General features: G+C 49.2%; 2 protein-coding genes across 3 annotated transcripts in view; one reads left to right on the top strand and one right to left on the bottom strand.

Moving 5' to 3' along the window:
• Positions 1 to 23: 23 nt before the first annotated feature.
• XRCC1 (X-ray repair cross complementing 1) overlaps positions 24 to 12,181 on the bottom strand; it is a 39,822-nt gene continuing 27,664 nt past the window's right edge. For both annotated transcript variants that reach the window (XM_081274767.1, XM_081274768.1), the window contains 3 exons: positions 3,010 to 3,114; positions 2,055 to 2,193; positions 24 to 152 (listed from right to left, as the gene is read on the bottom strand). The gene's annotated coding sequence lies outside the window, so the exon portion shown is untranslated. The remainder of the gene's footprint in view (positions 153 to 2,054; positions 2,194 to 3,009; positions 3,115 to 12,181) is intronic.
• ZNF575 (zinc finger protein 575) lies at positions 6,037 to 8,662 on the top strand. The gene is made up of 4 exons (XM_081274770.1): positions 6,037 to 6,190; positions 6,442 to 6,550; positions 6,993 to 7,106; positions 7,583 to 8,662. Exons 3-4 carry the CDS (start codon positions 7,010 to 7,012, stop codon positions 8,239 to 8,241), a joined length of 756 nt encoding a protein of 251 aa, XP_081130896.1. The 5' UTR covers positions 6,037 to 6,190; positions 6,442 to 6,550; positions 6,993 to 7,009; the 3' UTR covers positions 8,242 to 8,662.

Raw genomic sequence — 12,181 nt, 5'->3', positions numbered from 1 at the left:
GAGCGGGGCGGGGCGGGGCGGGGCCTGCCTTAAAGGGGCCGCGGGCGCCAGCGCGGAGGGAGGGCGGGGCGTGCAGCTGCAGACCGGGTGGGGGGACGCAGGGAGGTGTCAGAGACCCAGGAAGACAACGAGCCGCTCCGGGGCACTCATATCTGGAAAAACAGAACAGAGACACTCGCGAGACGCTCAGAATACTGGCAGAGAGAGAAAGACAGGCAGAGAGGTAGAAACTCAAGAGACCCCCAGTCACTCACAGCCACAGGCTATTGTATAGGAAAAGCCCTTGGTGGAAGAGTCATTATGAGAAAAAAAAGATGCTCGGTTCAAGGTCACTAGTGTTTTGAGGGACTGTTGGGTGGGTGCCTAGAACCAGAACAATACTAACCCCCTTAAGTTTCATCCAAAATTTCCTGAAGCAGTTTATTAGAAATTTTTCTTTTTTCCCAAGAAGAAATATTTTATGTATGTGTTTGCACATACATATATACATATTTGTTCTTGTATGTATGTTTTTCATATAACTACATAATAAATAAAATATGCATAAATTACATGTAATACATATAAAAGTTTGCAAGATATAATTTTGCATTATATCTTGCAAACTCAGGCTGAAGATATTTTGTCTTATTTGTCTTCTGATGGAGTGTGAAACTGTAAAACAGCTTTTGTTCATTCAAATCAAAATCCAGAGCCAAGAAACTGTGCTGTCTGAAGCCATGGACTGTCAGAAGTTTTGTTCTTCGGAATCATATTAATAGTGTGAATAAGACCCTCCTAGGCTAGGGCTACACTCAGTGGTAGAGCACTTGCCTAGAACACACAAGGCCCCAGGGTTCCATCCTCAGTACAAAAATTAAATAAAGAAAGAAGTAAAAAAATAAAAAACCAAAAAACTCAACTACTTTATTTTTATCTTCTGCAGGATCCAAAAAAACTGCCAAAGAAGCAGTCTGACTGCTGGCCCAAGTGCAGAGAGCTTTTGAGGTAGGTTTCAGGCGGCAACAGTCCACTTTTATGCCCCCATTTTAAAAATATTTTTATTAGTTATAGATGGGCACAATGCCTTTATTTTATTTATTTTTTATGTGGTGCTGAAATTCGAACCCAGTGCCTCCCACATTCTAGGCAAGTGCTCTACCACTGAGCCACAAACCCAGTCTAAGAACTTTTAATTTTTATTTTGAGACTGGATCTTGCTAAGTTGCCCAGGCCAGCCTCAAACTTACTATCCTCCTGCCAAATTGCTGGGATTACGGGATGTGACAAGGCACTGAAATCCACCTTGGTCTTAACTCTGAAGTTTCCAAGGAACAGGCTCTGGAAGGAATCCTCAGAGCAGGCCCCACTTTAATCCCTTTCCACATGATGTGTTTTGCCTTAAGCCTAAACTCTGCCTCACTTAAATTTTAAACAAATGTCATCTTTTCCCAGACCCTCTGCTAGTGCTAGCCCTCTCTCTGTGTGTTTGGGGAGCTGGCCAGGACTTCCTTTATGGTCTTGTCTTCCCTCCTAAGCTACAGCAAGTCAATAAAACCCAATTTTGCCACACTCCCCGAGTATCTCTGGTGGCCTTCATCAGAGGTAAGACTCATAGAGCCCCTCAAGGGCAAGGGAGAGGCTCAGATACCAAAGAAGGAGACCTGAAGAACCATTTGAGACACAGGGAGGGTTGAAATGGATGTCCTACAAAGAAATAGAGTCACAAAGGTACAGCTGTAAATTCTAGAAGATTGTGGGAGGAAGTCACCAGGAGAAATGGGTGGAGAGAAACAAGGCTCCGAGCCAAGGGAACTTGGCTCATTTACTCCAGGCATGAATTCTAGGCTTGCCACCTGGGCAAAACTGGGACCCAGAGGTGAGTCCCCAGTCAGGATGGTGAGACACAGAGGTGGGGACATAAGGAAGTACAGCAATTGGAGGAGCTCAGGGGAGGGAGGAGCCAGGGAAAAAAAGAACCTTCAGGCACTCTTCACTGGGAGAGCTCCCCAAATACCACCTGCTCCTCCTGGGGCTCATTCCTAATGTTTTGACAGAATTTCTAGATTGATTACCTGACCCTTGAAGGCCCTCTGGGGTTTCTGTAGGCTCAGCTGTCAGATGTCCTAAAAGTTAGAAACCTTGGCTTCATCCTTCTCAGATCTGAGATCCTGGGCTGAAAATTGTTCTTTCTCTGCATTTCAGTTTTCTCATCTGTAAAATGAAGTTGAAGATATTTCCTCCCTTCTTTATGAAGGTCCAGTTAGTTCCCACCTGTAGAGTCTGGAAGAGCACCTGGCCCAGAACAGGACCTTGGTGGAAGCTGGCCAGCATTACTTCATCTTTGTCCTTCACTCCTTCCTCTCCTGGCCACCTCCACCCAGTTCATCTCCAGGCCCTGTTAAGTAAACCTCTCCAGTCAGGCCCCCTTTCCATCCTCATGCCCTCTAACTCCATCAAGAGGCAGCAAAGCATCAGTGTGAATTGTTTGGACTCCAGGGCCAGGGTGTAGGGATTGAAATTCTGGTTGTTACTTCCTGCTGGGACCTGGCTGTGTGACCTTGGGCATGTGACCTTGCACTCCATGCCTTATTTCCCTCTTCTGAGGAGAACAATAGTAGCACCTCCTTTTAATAAATTGCTGTGGATATTAAATAAATTAATGTACATAAAGACAATTTCTAGTATATAACAAGTTAATAAGTGCTCAATAAATGCTAGTAGTTAATACTGTGATGACTAGGTAACAGTGAACTCCCTGGTTTTCTGGCTTCCACTTACCTCTTTACAATTAATTTTCCATGCAGCCATCAGAGCATTTAAAATGTCAATGAAAAAGAGTCACAGCAAATAATGCAATGTGTGGGCCTTGTTTAATTCTGGTTCAAACAAACTAAGTGTGATAAAAAGATGTTTACGGGATATCGTGTCTGGCACTGAGCTTTAGAATCATCTAGGAGGAAGTGGTTGTGGTCATTTAAACAACATTGGTCACAAGTGAGTGATTGCAGTCGGGCTGAGGGCACATACCTGTAATCCCAGAGAGCAGCGACTTGGGAGGCTGAGGCAAAAGATTTCAAGTTCAAAGCCAGCCTCAGCAAAAGTCAGGTGCTAAGCAACTCCATGAGACCCTGTCTGAAAATACAATACAAAATAAGGCTGTGGATGTAGCTCAGTGGTTGAGTGCCCTTGAGTTCAATCCCCAGTACCAAAAACTAAAATATATAAGTGTGTGATAGTTGTCACTGGCCAATTTTTCTTTTTTCCAGTGCTGAGGATCAAAACCAGGGCCTTATGTATGACAGGCCCAACCTGATGCTGGCCAGTTCTATTATTGATGCAGCAAATAATTGTTTTCTCTCAACTTTTAAATAAAATTAAACATTGCACTTGGAAAGAGTGGGGGAAAATGTTAATGGGGCTATAGGAAAAACTGAACTCTGATGGGGTATTTGATAACATTAAGACATGACTAAGCGATCAAAATGGTACATGCTTGTAATCTCAGCAGCTTGGCAGGCTGAGACAGGAGGATCATAACCTCAAGGACAGCCTCAGCAACAGAGAGCACATGCTAAGCAAGTGCTATGCCCCTGAGTTGCACCTCAGCCCTTTTTCTTGGTGGGGAGCTACTGGGGATTGAACTCAGGGACATTTGACCACTGGGCCACATCCCCAGCCCTATTTTGTATTTTATTTAGAGACAGGTCTCACTGAGTTGCTTACTGCCTTGCTGTTGCTGAGGCTGGCTTTGAACTCACAATCCTCCTGCCTCAGCTAGCCAAGCCACTGGGATTACAGGCGTGTGTCACTTCACCTGGCAACTTCAGCCCTTTTTAAAATAAATTTTTTTAAGCTGGGCACAGTGGTGGACACCTGTAATTCCAGCTACTAGGGAGACTGAGCAGGAGGACTGCAAGTTTGAGGCCAACCTTGGCAACTAACAAGACCCTATATCAAAACAAAAAAAGAAGGACTGGGGATATAGCTCAGTGGTACAGTGATTACCTTCCATGGTCAAATCTCTGGGTCCAATCCCCCAATACATCAAAAAAATATATTTTGAGACAGGATCTTGCAAAATTGCCCTTACTAGCCTTGAACTTGCAATCCTCCTGCCTCAGTTTCCCTAGAGGCTGGGATTACAGGTGTGTGCCACCACACCTAACTTTTCCATAATTAAAAAAAATGGTTAAAAAAATATCAGGGGCTGTGGCTGTGGCTCAGTGGCAGAGCACTTGCCCTGCATGTGTGAGGTATTGGGTTCGATCCTTAGCACGTCATACAAAAATAAATAAATGAAATAAAGGCATGCTGACCATCTACAACTACAAAAAAAAAAAAAAAGCATATGAAAACCAAACCTAGTTCATGATACTTCCTATGTTTCTGTGACTCACTAATTCTTTTCCTTTGCAGTGCTCAAGATTGAGTCCAGGGCCTCAGGCATGCTAGCAAAACTCTCTTCCACTAAGCTACAACCCAGCCCTACTTCCTATGTTTAAAACCCTCCCCTGGTTTCTCACTCAGCTTAGTCCCCTTCCTAAGTTCCTTGACCTTAAGTTCCATATTCTACCCATCATTCTATCTTTCTGTCACAGAGGGCTTCTTATTGTTAAAATTCTTTCATATTTATTGGACACAGATTTATTGACCATCTCTTATGTGCTAGACCCTGTTCTGGATTCTGGGGGCACAGAGATGAACAAGATTGATAAGTTGTTCATTTTAACAGAGCACACATTCTAGAAGACAGATATATAGCGATAAGGGAGAGGACATAGCTAGGAATGGAGGGAAGGGTGAGCAGGGAAGTCTTCACCTTTATAACATTTGAACAGAGGTGGAGCCAGGCAAGCAAAAAGAAGAAGGAAGAGCCCCAGAGAAAGAAAGAACAGCTAGTGCAGAGACACTGAGGCAGGAATGACAGTGGCAACACAGGAGCTGGAAGGAAGGCCAGCATCTGGGACATGACAAGTTATGACAGGTGAGATCCCCTGAATGCAGCAAGGTCCTCCCCATCTTGAAGTCTGGTCACTTGCTATTCTTGGTACAACTTTGACCCCATCAGGCCTAGTTTAATACACAGTAAAAACAAAAATATTGATAGCATTTATTGAGCATTCTAGACACTTTCTGTTCTCAAAAATTTCCATTGATTATCTTACTTAATCCCAAGAACCTTCCATTTTATATGTGAAGAAACTGAAACCCAGAAAGATGAAGTGAGTTGCCCAAGGTCACAGGGCTAGAAAGTGGCAGAGTCAAGAGTTCAGACCAGTTACCCCCAGGCAATCTGGCTCCAGAACCCAAATTACCTGCCAAAGTACTCCCACAGCTCCCAGGACTCGCCAGACCTTATTGTCAGGCTGAAGAGTCACCCAGGCGGAGGACTTTAAAGGACACTTCATAGTCTTTCCAGCGCGGGGCAGGAACATGCACCGTCACTGCCTGGGAAGAATGCCACCATGGGTTTGGAACCAGGAGAATAAGCCTGGGCACCTCGGGACCACCCAGGCCGGGGGAAGGAGGAAGCGTGGAATGCGGGGCCGGGACGGGGATGCTGAGGACCTGGTGGAGGGTGCCAGGATTCTATAAAATGCCATGCCTTTTATCGGGCACCAGCTCACTCTGAGTCCTCCCCCGCCCTCTCTCGAAGAAACGGCCAGATGTTTTTGCAAATGCTTTTAGAGGTGAAGTGGAGAACGAGCTTTTGAAATTGCCTCCAGAGATGTAACTCAGGCTGTCCCATGAAAAGAAGAGGGGTACTTTAAAAAGAAGTACAGAGGCTCGGAGCTTTCTCTGAGCTCCAAGCGTAGTTAGTCCGTGTTAGCCTGCATGTGCTTGACTCCAGCCAGCCACCGTAGGCCCCGCACCGCTGTGCACTTTACCGCGGTTCTTGGGCCATCAGCTCTGCGCTTGATGGTGAACTCGTCTGCCAGGCTCACCCACCCCTTCCTTCCATTCCGTCTTCCTCTGCCGCAGCTTCTGCCGGCCGCAACTGCGCATGCGTCCACGCCGGCGTGGGAGGAGGGAATGGAAATAAGGCTGGGCCCAGCAGCTAGCGAAGCTCCCGCCTCCTCTGCCCGCCCCGTCGCCCAGCGGTGCAGCTCCGTGGGTCCGAAGGCAGCGAGGCAGCGGCTGGGGCACCGGGAGCGGCCGAGGAGGGTGGGGCTCGGAGCCCCGCCCCAAAGGAGGGGCAGTCCCACAGGTGAGGAGGGTAGGGGTCCTGGCTCGGACGCCTAGTCTACGGAAAACAGTGGGAGCTAAAAGCCAGGATCTCTCCGAGGAGGCTCGCTTTGGGTCCGGACACTCGATTCCGGGGGGGCTTTGCATTTAGTGCACGAATACCAGCACTCTGAGAGGTGCATTGTATCCCGGATGCTTGCAACCCCGAGGGAAATAGTATTAGAGGCCTCTGGATTGCTACACACGCCACATTCCTTTCGTATCTTCGTCCAGGTCTCCCTTCTGTCCTCCACGGCCACAATCCACACCGCGGATGAAACTTACCAACAAGAAAGACGAGGTTGACGCGGCGTCAATGGACTGAGACTGAGCCCAAAGCCTGGTAAAGCCACTCTTGGATGTAAAGTTCTGCCCACTGCGCTAATAGGCCCCTCCCCTGGGACAGAGCTGCAAAAGACACCGCCCACTCCACTCGCCCGCCTGCCCCTGGGCCTGAGTCGCGGAGCAATTGACTTTGGTCTTTTTGCATAACCCCGCCCATCCCCGTGTTAGCTCTCACGGCCGTAGGGTTTGGAGGGAGGAAGGTTCCGCCCACTCTGAACGTAGGCCCCGCCCACTCTACCCAAGCTTCAATTGCAAAGGTCTTTGTTAGATTTGCATAGCCTCGCCCATTCTGCTTTTAGGCCCCGCCTTCCCGCCCCGCCTGCCCTCACCTAAGAATCCCATATAAACAGACTGACCTGATTTTAGGCCCTCCAACCAACCCTATCCCTATCAACCTGGTAAAACCCAGCATCACCCCCGCCCCTGCGCCCTGCCCCTAGGTTCCTGTGTCAGCAAGATGCTGGAGCGAGGCGCGAAGTCCAAGGCTGAGGGCACAGATCCTAGTCCTACTGGCAAGGAGCCCGTGACCAAAGGAGTTGAGAGCGACCCTGCCTGTGAGTAGGGTTCATTCCCAGGAATGGGCTGATCAGATCATCACATGTTTTGGGAAATCATAGGCTGAAAGTTTGAAGTCCCAGAATCATGACCATTTAGGTTCCCCAAAAGTGCATCTGCTCTGGGGAATCCTCCCATTTGATTTTGGGAAATCTCCAGTGGTCATTCACTAGGGCTGAGGAAATTAGAGGAGGCATATGGGGATGTGGGACTTTAGGGTGATCACTGGAAAGATACTGGAAATAGATGCCTCAGTAGCTTTGGGGACCTAGGAAGGTAACTCCTTGGGGCCCCTCAGGATAATGCATGGGAGAAAAGGGAAGCAGAAATAATGGCATTTAGAAAATTAGTGTAACGTTAAAATGCTAAGGTACATTTTGGGTGGCGGGCTGCAACATCAAGGTATTAGCAGAGCCTAGCTTGGTCCCAGGGTGTTAGCTGCTTCCTGGAGCCCAACAGTCCTCCTGTCCCCCAGCTCCCCACCAGGCCCCGCCGCAGAAGCCCAGCCAGTCTGCTCCAGGGCCCTCCAAGTCTGGGGGTACGCCTTCCCCGGCCCGCCGGCGGCCCCCACCCCAGCGCCTGCACCGCTGCCCTGACTGTGACAAGGCCTTCTCCTACCCGTCCAAGCTTGCCACACACCGGTTAGCCCACGGCGGCACCCGACCCCACCCGTGCCCCGACTGCCCCAAGGCCTTCTCCTACCCCTCTAAGCTGGCAGCCCACCGCCTCACACACAGTGGTGCCCGCCCGCACCCCTGCCCGCACTGCCCAAAGGCCTTTGGCCACCGCTCCAAGCTGGCAGCCCACCTCTGGACCCACGCTCCCACCCGTCCCTACCCATGCCCTGATTGCTCCAAGTCCTTCTGCTACCCCTCCAAACTGGCAGCCCACCGCCACACACACCATGCCAATGACGCCCGCCCCTATCCTTGCCCACACTGCCCCAAGGCCTTCTCATTTCCCTCCAAGCTGGCTGCCCATCGCCTTTGTCACGACCCCCCCACCGCACCAGGCAGCCCAGCCACTGGTCAACACCGATGCTCCAACTGTGGCCAGGCCTTTGGCCAGAGACGCCTCCTGCTCGTTCATCAACGCAGCCACCACCAGGCAGAGGGCCAGGGGGAGAGAGGCTGAGCTCTCCCTTTGGCTCACAGGCGGCCCCTTCCAGCCAGCTCCGGTCAATAAAAAGGTGGGATTTCTAAGCCCTGCTGTATGGACTTGGCTCTTCCAGATAGCTGGCAGGGTGAGAGATCTGCCATTTACACTGGGTTCAGAATTAGAAGCCTGAGGAACTCTACTCGCCTGGAGGGGCAGGTGTCAACCTGAATTAACACTGGATCCCAAACCATGGACCCGGAGCTGTGGTTCGATGGGACTGGTTCAATCGGGTTCTTCCCACCCATTTATATGGCAAAGGTAAAGCCTGCTAGCATCCTGGGTTGCTGAGGAATGTGGGCAAACAGGCTCTCCCCTTGCTGAAAGTTTAACTTGGTGTCTCCACCTTGGCCACATGACTGGTTCTAAGACATTTAAAATATACACATTTGCTTGTTTCAACTATTCCACTTGTAGGAATTTCTCCCATAAACTCAAAACATGTCAAGACATAAAGGTAAGGCTGTCCACTGCGGGATGATGGTTTCCAAAGACTGGCAACAGCCCATATGCCTGCCCATGAGTGGGGGCCAGCTAATGAATGACAGTGGAGCTACAGAGTGGACTGTGTAGGGAGAGGGCAGCACTGTTACAGATGTGAAAAGAGCCCTGAGATGTACTAAGTGATGAAGGCAAGCTCAGGGAAACACCCAAACCGCAGAACTAGCCCTGCCACTCCTCGGGAGTCTGGGGGGCCTCAGACAAGATTTGTCACTTGTCCAAACTCAGATGCCTCATCTGTAAAATGAGGATGTTCTAAGGCATTTGTTAGGGGGCAGTCAGCTTCCCTTCTGGAGTTTATTCTCCTACTATAATAAGGATGAGTGTGCTCTGTTCCAGATATATATTAAGCACCTACTGTGTGCTGCACCCATGTGGGGTGTTAGGGACATAGCAGTGAAGACAGACCTGGCCTAGTACGGAGAGCAGACAGAAATCAAGCCAAGCCAGACCCCAAGCCAAAACACAAGTCAGGTCCATTTACAGGACAAGTGTGGGAGCCTTGGTCCGCTGCCCCCTCCACAAGGATTACCTCAAAGCTGTAGTGACATCTTTCTTGGGTGTTGGTTTGGAAACAGGCCAATGGAAGGGAACTGAGAGCTCAGAAATGGGCCTGTGCTTATACTGACAGACTATCTGTATATCAGAGGGTGGCCAACTTTTCCTGAGAGGGCCAGACCGTATATATTCTTAGGTTATATAGGCCATGTGTCAGCCACAATTAGTCACCTCTGCTGCTGGAGCAGAAAAGCAGCTATACACATTATTATGCACACGTGAAGGAGTGTGGCTGTGTTCCAACAAGTTATTTACCAAAAAACACTTGGTGAGCTGGATTTTGCCTTAGGGCCCAGTTTGCCAACCCCTACTGTGGATGAGTGGGTAAAGGGCAGACTCAGTACTGAGCTGAAAAATATGGAGGAAAATTAAATGGGATCCTGTGGTGTACAGAACAGTGCCTACCTAAAGATGCTTACATTCTAACCCCCAGAACCTTTGCTAGCTACACGTGGCAAAAGGGACCACAGGCAGACAGATCTTGAAGGACTTCTTGAGATGGGGAGATGGTCCAGATTTTGAGTAGGCCCAATGTGATCACAAGGATCGTTATATGGGAACAAGAGCAGCGTTAAGAGTCAGAGGAGGAGAGGTGAAGGTGGAAGAAGAGATTGAAGTGATAAAAGGACCCTAGCTGAGGATCTGGGCAGCCTCTAGAAGCTAGGAAGGGCAAGGAAATGGATTCTTCCTTAGAGCCTCAAGACCTGCTGAAGACCTGTGGACACCTTGATTTTAGGACAATGAAGCGGAGTTTGGACTAAATATATGTTGTTTAAAGCCATTAAACTTGTGGTGATTTGTTACAGCAACAGTAGGAAATGAATAGCAATCCTGGCACCTCACATTATACACAGAATTAAGTTTCTGTTGATTTAAAATGCAGTTTGAGGAGCAAAACCCTAAAAAATAAAAGAGAATTATCTTAGTAACCACAGAAGCAGAGCATGTATTCTTGGCGGGTGGGGAGCACAAAAGGGTAAAGATTCTGCTCTTGCAGTGTTGCTTATATCATGTTTACACAGAGAGCAGTGCTGGGAGTTATTCCAAAGCAACCACACCATCAGCAGTTGCAAGTACTTAAACTCATCTGAGAGATGTTGACTTGGCTCAATCTTACTTGGTATACATGGAAAAAATGAGGTTGAGAGAGGATTTACTTGTAACCAAACAGGGCAGGAGCTGAGTCTGGAATGGAATGTGAATTGCCTTTAAAAGCTGGGAGGATGGGCAGATGGTGGGTCTCCTGGTATCCTGCTGTCTGCTCCTTAAGCACAGGAGACCTGCTCATGCCTCAGAACCTTTGCACTTACTTTCCCTCTGCCTGCAAGGGCTCTCCCAGGTACTCCTGTACATCTCCCAGGGCCCTGCAGAGCGCGGCAAATCCTCTAAACTACCCGACCCTGCCCCACTGCCCTGCTGAATTTGCTCTCCCTGCATTTATCACTGCCCAGTGCACCAGACTCCCCAGCTCTCCAGGCGCAATGGCAGCCCTGCAGGATCAGGAACTAGTGTCATTTTTTTTTTTCTTCCTGCACTGAAGTCCTAGTGTTACACGTGCTGGTTGTGGTGGGTAGAAGAATGGCCTCCCAAAGATGTTCACATCCTAATCCCTGGAACCTGTGAATATGTGGCAAAGGAGAATGAAGTGGAGAAGGAATGAAGGTTGTTAAGTAAATGACCTTCAAACAGATTGTCCCAGGTGATCTATGTGGGCTCCGTGTAATCACAGGGCCTTTACATGTGGAAGACAGTAAACTGGCCACAGCTGGCTTTGAACCTGGAAGGGAATGGAAGGTGGACTGCCCTTAACAGCTGGGCAGGCTGAGCAGATCCACCCCTGGGCCTCCAGAAGGCTCACTGCTCTGCCTACACCTGGGTTTTTAGCCCAGATCCCCATGTTAGGTTTCAGAGCTTCACACCTGGAAGATGAGTTTCTGTTGGTGGTTTGATACAGCTGCCCTGGATGACGGTGATATGAATGAGGGTGATTGAATGAAGGAATGAATACAGTCTAATGCCATCTTATCTTATGGATAAAGAAACAAAGGTTCAGAAAGGGAAAGGAGGGAGACTGCCAGCTCTGGGGGTTGACTTGGTGTGTTCAAGAAATGACCTGGGGTGGGTGGGGAGCTGCAGCTGTAACTCAGTGGCAGAGCACTTGTCTAGCATGTGTGAGGCACTGGGTTCGATCCTTAGCACCACATAAAAAACTAAACAAATAAAGGCATGCTGTCCATCTACAACTATAATTTTTTAAAAAAAGAGATGACCAATGACCCGAAGGTCAGCTCTCAAACCCAGCTCTGGCCTTTGTCCTGCTCAAGTACCTTCCTGACTTCCCCACCACCAGGATAAAGTCCATGCTCCTGGGCCAGGGATGCTCAGCCCTTTGGGGCAGCCCTGTCCAAAAAGCCTTCCGCAGTGACAAGTGTTCTCTGCGCTGTCAGTACAGTAACCTCGGAGTACTTGAAATGTGTGGCCAGTGTGACTGAGGAAGTGAAGTTTCCATTTCAATTCACTGAAGTAGCCACCTGTGTCTAGCAGCCACCACATTGGACTACACAGAAGCAAGGAACGTGCCCACCTCTCTGCTACATCTGCCCCTCAAGCCTCTTCTCCAAGGGCAGCAGCGCTCACCCGACTGCCTTAGGCTAGTCCCGCCTCCTGGCCCTTGCCATGGCCTGGTGCCTGCCTACAGGGCCATCCCTTCTGCCCAGATTCCCTAACACTTAGCTCAGTTCCCACCTTCAATGTGGTGGAACCTAGACGGGGTCCAGGCCATCACCCACAGAGAGACAATCCAGATGCAGAATGCCTCAGAGGACCAGAACGAGTACTGGGGCAGGGCTGAGTAGCAGAC

Source organism: Spermophilus citellus (assembly GCF_964194105.1).
Source record: "Spermophilus citellus genome assembly, chromosome: 18".
Taxonomy (NCBI): Eukaryota; Metazoa; Chordata; class Mammalia; order Rodentia; family Sciuridae; genus Spermophilus; species Spermophilus citellus.
The sequence above is the reverse complement of the archived record's forward strand: the minus strand, read 5'-3'. Positions and strand labels throughout refer to the sequence as shown.